This window comes from Ochotona princeps, chromosome 23 (genome assembly GCF_030435755.1).
Source record: "Ochotona princeps isolate mOchPri1 chromosome 23, mOchPri1.hap1, whole genome shotgun sequence".
Classification (NCBI taxonomy): Eukaryota; Metazoa; Chordata; class Mammalia; order Lagomorpha; family Ochotonidae; genus Ochotona; species Ochotona princeps.
In genome coordinates this window covers 35,477,853-35,490,672 of record NC_080854.1, presented here as the reverse complement: position 1 = coordinate 35,490,672, position 12,820 = coordinate 35,477,853, and the positions used below count along the sequence as shown (strand labels likewise).

The window sequence follows — 12,820 nt, the reverse complement described above, 5'->3', positions numbered from 1 at the left end:
AAGAGATGCTACACTGATTTTTAAAGTCTTTTTGGGTTCATTGTGGTACTGGATGACAGCTTCACTGGGCTTCCCCATGGTGCCCCAAACTCCAAATCTCTTGTACTCACTTTTCTGCCCTTTCTTGAAAGTTCCTTGTGTTAGGCTTCCACAGTGAACCTGAGCATAGATGATCATGCTCTCTAAGGACATCCTGGCCTGGTTCCGAGTCCTTCCAATCAGAAACGGCCTTGGCAACATTCCTGCACCCCAGCTTTCTCCTACCTTATCCCAGAACTCTCCCAGGACCCCAGATCAGGGAAGCCGATTTGAGTCACACCCTCCTTCCTCCTTGTTGGTCAGTAACAAAGTCTCCCTCCTCTCCACAGCCAGGCTCACACACAGACTGTCATGTGCCTCTGGCGATCACCACACCTGATTCCACAGCAAGTTTCAAGACAAGCCTACTCTTTTCTTCCTCTACATTTGCCATTTCCCATAAGAAGAATACTATTTAAAGCAGAGCATTCAAAACAGTGATTCAGACACGCCAGGATCACCTAGAGAAAACCAAACTATCAACATTTGGCTTCAGAGCAATACACACTGAAGAGTCAAAAATAGGACCCAGAGTTTTAGAGCCACATAAATCAATCGATTTGTGCTTTCTGAAAGAACTCTGCTGTTTCCCCATGCTGATAAGTGCAGTTGGTCCTTTGTCGTGCTGGTGATGGAGTCAGCCCCAGCTGTTCAGCTAATTATTTGTCCTTCAAAATTTCAAATTGGTAGATTGCATATGTTAAAAACTAATGGGTTGTAAAGCTATCAACCTATTGACCCAGAACAATCCACAAATAGTTTTAGCACCCTGATAAAAATGTTGAGAAAGACTGAGGTTACAATCCTCAGCAATAAACTTAGATTTTCTGTGGGTGGGAGATGTGGACAGTTGGCGATTCACTTTGGAAGGATGACTGTGCCAACCATGTTAAGACCACCTGCGCATTTAGCAAACCATGAAATGGGGTCACAGGACTCCGAGGAGAAGAAACAGAAAGCTTATTCTTTTTAGTTTACTTTTTGCAAGAAAGTTCAGATTTTGCCTATAGATGGCAATGTGGTTAATACTGATCTGGAATTTGAATAAAACTTGATTATGGTACAACTAAAAATGCCATCTTAATAAATATTATTGTTTCTGGCAGTAAAAGTTGGTGCAAAGGTATGACATACGGAATCCAGAAGTGAAAGAAAGATAATTGGGTATTAATAAGGAATTCATTTCCTTTAGACTGTGGCAAACTTCATTTACATCACACTTCATAAATAATCATCTTCAACACTGCAACAGATTGCTGCAATTTATCATGAATTTTAAAATAGATAATTAATCAGTACCAACTGTTGGATTTGTAATCGCCTAATAATTTGGGGGATAATTTTATTTATCTGCGTTTTAAACATACTAATCTACTTTTGAAGTAGGTACACCTTCATTTGTTTCAGAAATGGTGATGACTTCAAACCCAATAAATGTGTAGGGAATGTAGTATTTACATAACACAATTATCTTCCAGGTTGCTAAGGAAAGACACTATTTCTCCCAAGTTGTAAGACATTTGGAATCAAGAACTGTTTCCCTGGGAATGGCACAAAGAAACCACCCTGGAACAGGTGCGACTGGAAAGGAACTATGAGGGAGACTGAGACCCTGCCACCTCTTTTTTGTGATCACACTAAATCAGCCACCGCCCCATCTGCAGGAAGTCACTGGAACTACAATGCCCCCTGTCCCCCACTCCCCCAGTTCCAGCAGATAGGAGGGGCGGGGGGGGGGGAGCCCCAAGGAGATGGCAGATGAGAGAAAGTTAGAGCTGTTGATCCTTCAGCACCTGCAGGAGGTTGTGCCAGGACCCTGCAGACGCCAACACTGGAGTCCTTTACATGAGATGGCACAGTATCCGTGATGAAGCCATAAACATCGCCCTTAGATTTTAAATAATCACTAGATGACTCCTGATACCTCATTCGATGTAAATGCTGTGTAAGCAGCTGCTACACGGTTACTTAGGGGGTAATCACAAGGCAGGAAGCAACTGTATATGCTCAGTACAATGCAATTTTTAAAAAATATTTTCCATCTGGGTTTCAATGTGGAATCAGAGACACAGAAGGTCATCCATACTCTTTCCTGTAGCCATGAAATAATGAAAGTAGATATTAATGATCATACTCTACTACCTGGTCTGAGGTGTGACTTGTGTCTGAGTCAGTAAAAACAGACTGGGGGTGGCCATAGGGTCTGTAATGAAATCTGGGGGAGACTGTGTGCTCTGGCTGTGCTGATATTAGATATGCTACCGTGAGCAAGTCACCTGACTGGTGTGAGTAGCTTTGCTGACCTGAGAACAGAGAGGAAATATTAAGCACTCTAATAATCAAATATGGGGATATGAAGTTCAAAGAAATCATCAGTGATAACAGCCTTAATGCTAAAATAACTTATAATTACGCTTATCTAACAGTAAGAAAAGAGGTACAGCTATAAAACAAGAGACAACATATAGCAGAACCGGGATAATCTCAACCCACCCAGCCAAGCACGGTTCTCACCTGCATCTGAAAACTCCCTTCACCATTGGCTTATAGGCAATTTAATTATAGCCATGATGTCAAGCCCAAGTCATAGGCACTGCCCACAACAAAGAGGGGGCAGAATCCTGTCCAGCACACCACCCAGCTGGGTAAACAAGCCTGTTTGCCGGATCGCTCATGCCACCCCCTCTCACCAAATTCTCCAACACAGCTTCACATCGGCCTGGACACAAAGGCAGAACCCGTCCCTCCATCTCCAGGACTGCTCCCTAGCTGTCTCTAACCAAGCTTTAAAAAGGCTCATCTGTCCCCTCATTGGCATGGTCACAGCAGGTAACAGAACCTGGATCATGGAATTCGTCCCTGTTTATCTCACTGTCACAACCATGGTTTCACTATCACACACACATGCATGGACACACACACATTCATGCATAGCTATATATTTACATACATACATAGTAAAACGAACACATATAATGATTTCCTCTGTGCCAGATGTATTTTACTAACTGTTGCAATTCTAACTGAAAGCATATTGTAGTGATTACCTAGCACAGTAAGATCTTTCAATTGACTATGAAATAATAGCTATTTTACAATCTGAAAAGAAATTGATATTAAACAGGGAAAGCGAAGAATCTCCATTCTTAATGGGAACTCAAACCTGCATTTGCTCACCTGAAAAATATCAACATAGACACATGCTGAACAAATTATGTAGAGAAAGTACCTGCTTGGGAGGAACAATGGGTCAGCAAAGGAGAAAAGGCAAAACTGTAATTACTTCCATTCTGCTGATTCACAGTCCACTCCATGTATCAATTACTTTTTAATAATCATGGCCAATGGGATTCTTGTGCCCTTTAGTTCCTTACTCCACTCCTCCCATGGGTAAGCCGCCGAGGACATCACCCACGGACCAGAGTTGAGACTGTGGGTGACTGCAGAAGAGAGCACTTTTGGAACAGGACCTCCGTGTTTGTCCTGGGCATCTGCCTCTGGAGGGAGTGTGCCAGCACAGAAAGGGTTAGCTCCAACAACACTTCTCCTGTGCTGGTCACTGCACTGCAACAGGGCTCCAAGTACACTTCTGTCCCCATTTTAGGGGTGGGAAAACTCAGTTCTCACAGCCAGGGTGCTGACTCAGGAAGTGTGGAATGGGGAACCGGACACACCTACAGCCACATGAACTCTGTCAGTCTGGGGTAGAGGGCCCATTAGGCCACACTTACATCCTTCAACTCCAATAATAACACCAAAGTAGAGGAAGGGAGGAAGAGACATCTGCAGGGGTGTGTGGAATTCCTCGCGCCTCCGATACTTCTTCACAAGCCTCCTTCCTTTAATTAGAAGCATGTAGGCATCATTCCATTGTCTCTTTCCTTCCAACTGCTGTCTAGGCTGCCACCCGCCCTAGAGAGGACTTCTAACACTTTTTGTTTGAAAACATCCTTGTTCACAAAATGTTCGCCTGGTGCACCTGACTGCAGGGTCAAACCCTCCTGCCTTCTCTGTGGATTCCTCTCCCTACTTATCCTGCAGGGGATTCTCCAGCTTTGGTGGCTGAGCTGAGCACCAACCAAGACAGCGGACTCTGCGTGTCAGCTCCAAGGGACATAAATGCCTGGGACCCTACTTCCCCAAAGAAACATGGGATTCAGATACTCCACATATTAACCCTCTAACTCAGCAGAGTGCTTTACTCAAAGTCATGAGACTCCAGAGCAGACGGCCTTGTGACTTCTCTGAGCTACACTTAAACACCAGCTCCCTAGCTCCCACATCAGTTGGATCCAGACCCCAGGTCAATCACCCTGCCAATCACTCCTCCACGGTTGGGCAATAGGGCCTCATGAAGCATCCAGAAGAGGTGAATACCCTTCCCCACCCTTAGGTGCACTTCCACTGTGCAATTGGACCCACCTGTATGGCTAAGGGAGTGCCTCAGCAAACAGAAGCACTTTCAAAAACCAGGGATGGGCAGGGCAGGCTTTTGGCCCAGAGGTGAGCTGCTGCTTGGGGCACCAACACCCAACTGGGAAAGCCTGGGATCAATTTGCAGCTCTGCTCCCCATTTTAGCTTCCTGCTAACATGCAGACCCAGACTGAGTCGCCATGCCTTAGCTTTGGATTGGACAAACATTGCTTCTGCAGGCACCTTGGAGATCAATCAACAGAAGGGGCTCTCACTTTCTCCCCATCTCTCTTATCCTCCAATAAACTAGGCAAATGACTAATTATAAACATTAGTTCCAGAGGAGTGGATGGTTTGCCTATGCCTCATACCACAGCGCCTAGGCCTGCACCCAGCTCTGCACCCAGACTCCAGCATCCTGCTCAGACAGACCCAGCGAGGCAGCTGCGATATCTCAAGGGCCTGGATCCCTGCCATTTCCAGGGTAGATCTGAACTCTGTTCTTGGCTTTGGTCTATCTCAGCCTCAGTTGTTGCAGACCTTGGGGAAATAAACCAGTGTGGGACAAGTCTTCCTATCTGTTCCATCTCTCCCTTTGAAATAATAAAGCACGTTAAAAAGAAATAATAATGGGTACCTTCCTGAAAACTGAGGCAAGATGCACAGGCTTTGGGGAAAAGTGACCCCAGTACTGTGCCAAGAAACAAACATCTCCTTGCTTAATGCTGCCATGAATACTGTACAAACTAAGGGCTAGCTCGTCCTTCCTGACCACACACAGATGCTCAGATAAGGGGTTGCCATGCTACCTTCAGTGTCACAATAAAAACAATCTGTAACAGCTAATTTTAAAATCTATATTGCATTGATTAGTTTTACCCCTGTCATTTTACTGCCTGTTTCTTATTCCCAGACCCTGGCATCCAGCCCCTCCAGCTCCCTGGTCATGTGACTAAGGTGCAGCAATGTTTGTCACTTGCAGTCCACCTCCCATCACTGTGCTGAGCAACACGGAAGACATGCAGGGTCCTCTCTGTACTCAGAATCCTCAGTGCCAGGGGAGCAAATGCCCAAGGGTGCTCTGCAAGGCGGGTGCTCTGCAAGGCAGGTTCTCATGGGATTGGCTTCACCACTCAGAGCTGACGGGGCCCTAGGTGAGCAGAGAACACACCTGTCCAGTCCAAACAAGACAGCCATATTCATTTAATAACATGCTTTCACTCTTATGTTCATCATTTTTCTCAATCGCCACCATAAGCACATTGACTGTTGCTAATTAAGCATGTTAGGGCCGAAAAAACAGCAAACAGAACTTGGAAAGCAGCTAGAGTAGAGCAGGGAAAATCTGAGTCACAAGACAACCAAGCCTCTCCCAAGGGTTCCATCTTGTGCAGGGCCCCTTGGGCACCCATGCCAGCATCACTGCCTTTGTCATCTGCGAATAGCATGTATTCCAGTTTCAACAGCAACAATCACCACTGTATCCTACACAGGGAGAGCAGCCCAGCCTGTCCACAGTGCATGAGCACTGTATCCTACACAGGGAGAGCAGCCCAGCCTGTCCACAGTGCATGAGCACTGTATCCTACACAGGGAGAGCAGCCCAGCCTGTCCACAGTGCATGAGCACTGTATCCTACACAGGGAGAGCAGCCCAGCCTGTCCACAGTGCATGAGCACTGTATCCTACACAGGGAGAGCAGCCCAGCCTGTCCACAGTGCATGAGCACTGTATCCTACACAGGGAGAGCAGCCCAGCCTGTCCACAGTGCATGAGCACTGTATCCTACACAGGGAGAGCAGCCCAGCCTGTCCACAGTGCATGAGCACTGTATCCTACACAGGGAGAGCAGCCCAGCCTGTCCACAGTGCATGAGCACTGTATCCTACACAGGGAGAGCAGCCCAGCCTGTCCACAGTGCATGAGATAGGACAGAATTGGTCCCTTTACAACCATTCTCACATCGCTCTGTCCTACTGCACTCCACACAAACACAGACACTGCGCTCAGGTGGGCAAACGCAGGAACATACAATTACATTTGGTGAGATGACCAGGCCTTCATGGCACCAGCACATTCTGAAAGGTATCTCCCACATCAACTCTTTCAAGGGTTCAGTAAGAATGTAGAGGTATTTGTGAGAGGAGCAGCATCTCCTCCTGTTTTCAGGTATCACATACTACACTAGATGCTATGCAATTCAAACACTTGATACTCAAATTCTTTTGCACATAGGCAATTCTAAGCGTCTAGAAATTCTGTATGTGGAACATTTTTAGAAAAATGTAACTAGCCTTCCCTAAATCAATTTAAATGTCAGAAATTTTATAATTTCATCCAATATAAAGATTTATAATTTGCAGAACTGCAAACATTTCATACTTTTGCAATAAATTGTATCCATATATTTAGTATTCTGTGACTCTGATATAGGACTTGGAAAACTATAGCCAGCAGGTGAAATTCGGCCTACTATGGATTAGGGAAAATTACACTTCCACTGGGACTCATCCATTTCTATTTGCTTACACAGTATCTATGGCTGTTTTTGTGCATAAAGCTAAAGCTGATCAGTACAACCAGAGACCACACGGTCCAAGTTTCAAAAAGCACGATCATAACATTATAGACAAAGGCTGTCAAAGCATACTATAGCCAAATATTGTAAACTTCTTTGAAAATTCTGTTTCTTAAAACTGTAATACACACATACACTATTCAACCAAATAGTATAAATCAGGTAGACTCCTAGTACCTCTGTCTTCAAAATCAATGATGAGGCTGAAGACTGGCTTAGCAGCTACCGTTCCAGCTGAGATGCTCATGTCCCCTTCCAGGCGGGATGGGTCCACCCTTGCCAGCCACACTCCTACTTCCAGAGGAAAAGTCTTTGTGAGCTACATGGGAGACCAAGAGGTCCCAGGCTCCTGGATTGGACCTGGACCAACCCGAGCCACTGAGGGCATTTGGGAAGTGAATCAGTAGATGAAAATTTATTTACATATTGATTGACCAACTCATTCTCCCTCCATTCCCCATGCCTCTGAAATAAACTTTTTTAAAATTGAGGAATAAAGAGAATAAACAAGTAGTATAAAGCAAATTTAAAAGAAACATACAACATACATGTTGGGTCTACAGTAGAATCAAAAATGTTTCCAAGTAATGGAAACATGTTAAATACATCTAGAGGCTACTATATTCATCAAGACCCTGGTGGCAACACTATCGCATAAGATTTGAAGAGACTACACAAAAAAGTCAGAGGGACAGAGCGTCTCTAGCAGGGCATTTAGCCACATGCTATGCAGAGAGCTGGCCAGTCAGTGCCTTGCAATATGTGAAGCTATGAAGGAAACAATGTGGGTTGGAGATCACAGTCATACCCAAGCACCCTTCTGGGGCAGGTGGAAGGATTCCTAAACCGGCCACCTCTTCTTTTCCCTACCCTGTTCTAAAGAACATCTCAGCAGGTCCTGGGCAACTGGTCCCCCAGGGCCCAGGAGTAGAGTGGCAGCGGGCCTACAGACATCTCCTGAGGTGGCAGAGAAAGGCAGTTGAAGGGGCAGCAGGGCCTCTCCTGTGAAGTGAAGCGCAGCAGGAAGTCTGAGAAGGCAGGAGAGAATCAGCAGGCACCACTAACGTGTTTACTTGTCTAAGCCAGTACAGGTGCATGAATCAGTCATTTGCAACCTTTTCCCCACATTCAAACAAAGGGAAAGTCATCAGAAACCAGCAGCATGATGAAGCAGCTGTGCACAAAAAGTGATCTGGGTGAGATGAACCAAGAGCCAACACCTTAGGGTTAAACCCAGTTGGATTTGCATCAGGAGACACTTGAAACAAGTGGAAATGAGGGAAGAAAACAGAAGCAGTCAAGCGTTCTAATCTCACACACCAAACAAAGCCAAAACACTTTTCTCTAAATGCTATTTTTAAATTAGAAGTCTTTTGTCATGAATAAAATCCTAACCCAGTGACACTGGAAGCGCCTGTTTGTTTCCTAGAGATAGTTCTGTGGTGCTCAGCACATCCTAAGTACAGCTTCACTGAAACTTCTCAAAATGCTTTACTCCTATACCCGTGAGTCAACAAAACTCAATAGTCACTCCCAATGAATGTATCCTCATTCATATCGTATATACGCAAATAATGATGTACAGAGACACAGAAAGAAATCACTGATACAACACACACTGCAGCTTTGGAGGGAGGGCATACAGACACACACACACACACACAGAAAAGATACACATCCAACACATAGATGCATACACACAAAGTTACGAAAGAGAGATGGAGGCACACATACAGGGGCCAGAGGCACGGGCGCGGGAGAGACCCATTCCTCCCCACCCCGTCATCTCCACAACACAGATGAATTTGGATGCACAGACTGAGCCTGGCCACAGCACACACACAGTGCAGACACAGGGAACAGATCCCCAGCTTTGTCTTCGTGCTTTTCAGTTACTGTGGCACCCCAGTGTATTCCCAGAATGCCAGGAAACCAAGCCCACTGTATTTCCAGAAATGGAAATAAATGTATAGAAGATGAATAGTTCAGCAGTTCTTTCTGGGTTTACATATCTGTTTACAGGGTGGTTTTGTTGTTTATTTTTTGTGACCAAGAGGTTTTTTTAAAAATTTATTTATTATTTTTTTATTAGGAAGGCAGACATAAGAGGAGATAGAGAAAGATCTTCCATCTGCTGGTTTACTCCACAAGTGGCACAACAACTCGAGCTGAGCCCATCTAAAGCAGGAGCTTCTTCCAAGGTCTCCCACAGGTGCAGGGTCCCAAGGCTTTGGGCCGTCCTCTGCTTCTTTCCCAGGCCACAAGTAGGGAGCCGGATGGGAAGTGGAGCAGCCAGGATGAGCCAGTACCCATATGGGATCTTGGCAGATGCAAGGTGAGGATTTACCCACTAGGCTGTCGTGTTGCGCCTTAAGGGTGACTTACTACACAAAAGCTGTCATATAAGATAATGCTTGCTTCAAAACACACACTTGGTTCCATACAAAGAAAAGTAAACTGATTTATATGTGAAACTGAAAAGGTGAAGCAATTATGGCTGGTGTAGACCAGTGATTCTCAAACAGGTGTGATTCTGACCCCTAAGGAATAGATGTGAATGTCTGAAGGCATCTTCAGTCACCAAGGTGTGTGTGTGTGTGTGTGTGTGTGTGTGTGTGTGTGTGTCCCCACTAGTGGTCCCTGGTGGTAAACAGCAGGACTGGGGCTTAACTCTCCACAATGTGCTGGACACCCTGATGACAATGATGTGTCCCTCAGAGAGCAGCAGAACCCAGACCGAGAGGTCCTGGGGCAAGACTCTGCTGTCTTGCCCTGGGGGTATCTCCTCCTGCCACGAGCTTCCCACATCTCATTTCATGTCACACACACTAATTAATCAGGCAGTGCCTGGTGACAGCACCACCGCAACCACTATCAATTTTTCAGGCCCATAAATCTTACCTTGTCAACAAAAACAGAAGCTTCAGGTGAGCGCTCCAGCCTTCCTCCCCCCGGCAGAATGCACTGTGTGAAGTATATTTGTCAATCTGACTTACTTTATAAATTTCAATGTCTCAAATACTTGAAATGAAAGACTCTGGGCAATTCAAATTACTCCTCTCTCACAAAAACGCCTTCATTAAATGTCTGACTTCTTAAAGGCCAAAGAAGTCATCTATCTCAACTTTTCCTCCAGTGGCACATGAAAAAAAAAACTTCCAATTTTAATTCTAGAGAAAATGATCGTGGGAGAAAAATAAACTGGAAATTTGAACAAATGATTCTGAATTCCAGCTTTTTCACTGACTGCATGGGCCATCCTAGCAGAAGGAAGCAGGCCAGCAGACACCAGCAAGTTCCCCGCGGGGCTCTTGGCCATGGTATGCGCTTACGTAACATTCTCTCACAGTCTTGCCTCACTGTGCCATTCAGTCAGCTAATACAGCTTCTTTTCTTTCTCCTCAACAATTAAACTCTCCATATTTGGGACAATTGTCGATCCCCTGTAGCTCCACATCCAGTACTGAGATTTCAGAAATCATCAACAAGTTACCAATAGTATTCATGTGGTACCTGGAGGGAATAACGGACACATTTTGCAAGAAGAGATAGATCAGTAAATAAAGACTGGCACAGTTGGTGATATCTGAGTTCTCTCCTCGCAGAAAAGAATTGATAGCAATGGGTTCCTTTATTCACAGACTCTTGACTCCACATACAGCCAAGCCTTGCTTCACCACAAGCTGTGGAAATGATGGGTAGAAACAGTGAGGGACTGGAGAGACATAAAGCTGGAATGAGAAACAAAATCTCACATCATGTCCAGCACTGGGCGATCTCCAAGTCCTGTCTCAGAAATGCAGCCAGAGGACATGTGGGCTTCATGCCTCACATCCAGGGCCTCCTCACACGTCATCACTTCCCCATTTAGTGCCACCAGTCACAGAAGCTTTGAGAGTGAGGGTGCCACAGGTCTGGGGAGCCACCACATCTGTAGGATAAGCCTCAGCACCTGCAGCCGGCACTGCCTGGGGAATGTTCCACACACTCAGACATTCTCTATCTGTGTCAACAAACTCATCCAAAACCAGGTCAGGAGACATTCACCTCAGGCTCAACGGATTGCCCTTGTTCCTTCCAACCCCTTCTGAAATCTCCTGTCCTGTTTTCTATCTGAGGAATGATGTTACAACCCCTTACTGTCCATACCCAACAGTCCAAATCCCTGTCTTGGAATGTCTGAGTCTTCCCGGACTCAGAGAACACAGTCACATGTATGGTCACTTGTAATTCTGTATCTCACCTTGCAATTGGTCAGATATTACAAGGTCTAACTGTCCTTTAATTCTGATTTTTTTTTGCTTTTTATAACCAATGTCAATTTGGTTTCCTATTTTTATTCTCCAGTTTAAGAAAGGGATCTGCATGTTTGAAAGTCTTGGATCAAACATGCAATATCACGCAGAAAGTAAACTGATCAGAAGTCGTATTCCAATTCTCCAATGTCAGCATTACTTTCTGAAATAATGCCTTTTGTGATATTTCAGAATTTTCAAGTTTCAGCAAGCATACAGGCAAAAATAAGAGTAGACAGTGAAATAGCATCGAAGATAGAAAGTATTTCATATTTTCTTTCTCGTGAGACAGTACGCCTCAAGCCATGTGGGCTCACACACACACACACACACACACACACACACACATAAACCCAGATGGGAATGCAATAGGCTGCTTAATAGGCTGCTTGCCACTCGGGGCACATCTTAATTGAATGGAGGAGAGGCCTGGAAATCCCCGTCTGCAGAGGATAAAAGTGCTGTGGGATGGAAAAGCGACTACCCACGTTGAGGAAACTAAATGGAGGCAGGGCAGGCACAGAAGGAAAATTAGTGTGATATAGCAGACAATCCAGTAACACCTTAGAAATCCAGTAACACCTCTGTGTTGCAAAGCAACAAGTTCAACCTTAAACAGAGCCTAACTTTTCCCAAGTTCTGCAGCACCAACTCACACATTTCACCTGCACACACAGAAACCCCATGGCTATGCCACCATCTTCATGTGCTCCAAGATGATGGTGTCAGGAGGAGAGCAGACATGTCATGAAGGCAAAGTCCTCAAGATATAAAGGAGACACCTGAGACTCCCTCACCTTTCCTTGACAGGCACACAGTGACAGAAGTGTCATGGGTGGACTAGGATATGGACACTCAACAGATACTGGCTCTGCCTTGTTCTTGGACTCTGCAGCCTGGACCACTAAAAGAAATCATGTCCTTTTGTTTATAACACACCAGCATAGGGAACTGTGTTGCAGCAGCCCCAACAAACATACACATGCACACATATAGAATCAAACAAACATATAGGTATGAAGTAAGGTCAACAATCACACTGTCTTTATTGTTATTGAACAGTGCAGTGGGCATTTAACACAATGTGAAGATGCTCAGCAGGATGTCCACATGCACACTAAGGTGCCTGGATTCAAGCCCTGGCTCTGTTCCCAATGCCAGCTTCCTGCTAACGTGCACCCTGGAGGCAGTAGCCTGGCTCCAAAGCTGGACACCTACCACCCATGTAGGAGACCTGAATTAACTTCCCAGCTCCTGGTTTCTGCCTGACCCAGCCCTAGCTGTTACAAGTCTCCCACAAGGGTGGTAGCAGGAAAAAAATGGACTATGCCCAGCCTCCACCTCTCCCTACTTCCAAAGGCATGCCTGGAACCCTCACACCCAGGTCATGGATCTGTGCACCTACTGCTGTAGCACGTGAGGCCCCTGAGGAAGTCACTGAGATGGATTTTGGGA

The 12,820-nt window shown here is 45.4% G+C and overlaps 1 protein-coding gene across 4 annotated transcripts in view; it reads right to left on the bottom strand.

Moving 5' to 3' along the window:
* SEMA5A (semaphorin 5A) overlaps positions 1-12,820 on the bottom strand; it is a 317,265-nt gene that overhangs the window by 133,604 nt on the left and 170,841 nt on the right. The window contains exon 1 of one of the 4 annotated variants that reach the window (XM_058680136.1): positions 2,593-2,686. The exons of the other annotated variants lie outside the window; for them this stretch is intronic. Coding sequence (XP_058536119.1) covers positions 2,593-2,598 — 6 coding nt within the window. The 5' untranslated portion in view covers positions 2,599-2,686. Of the gene's footprint in view, positions 1-2,592; positions 2,687-12,820 lie in introns of those variants that run through there. 4 annotated transcript variants of the gene reach the window in all.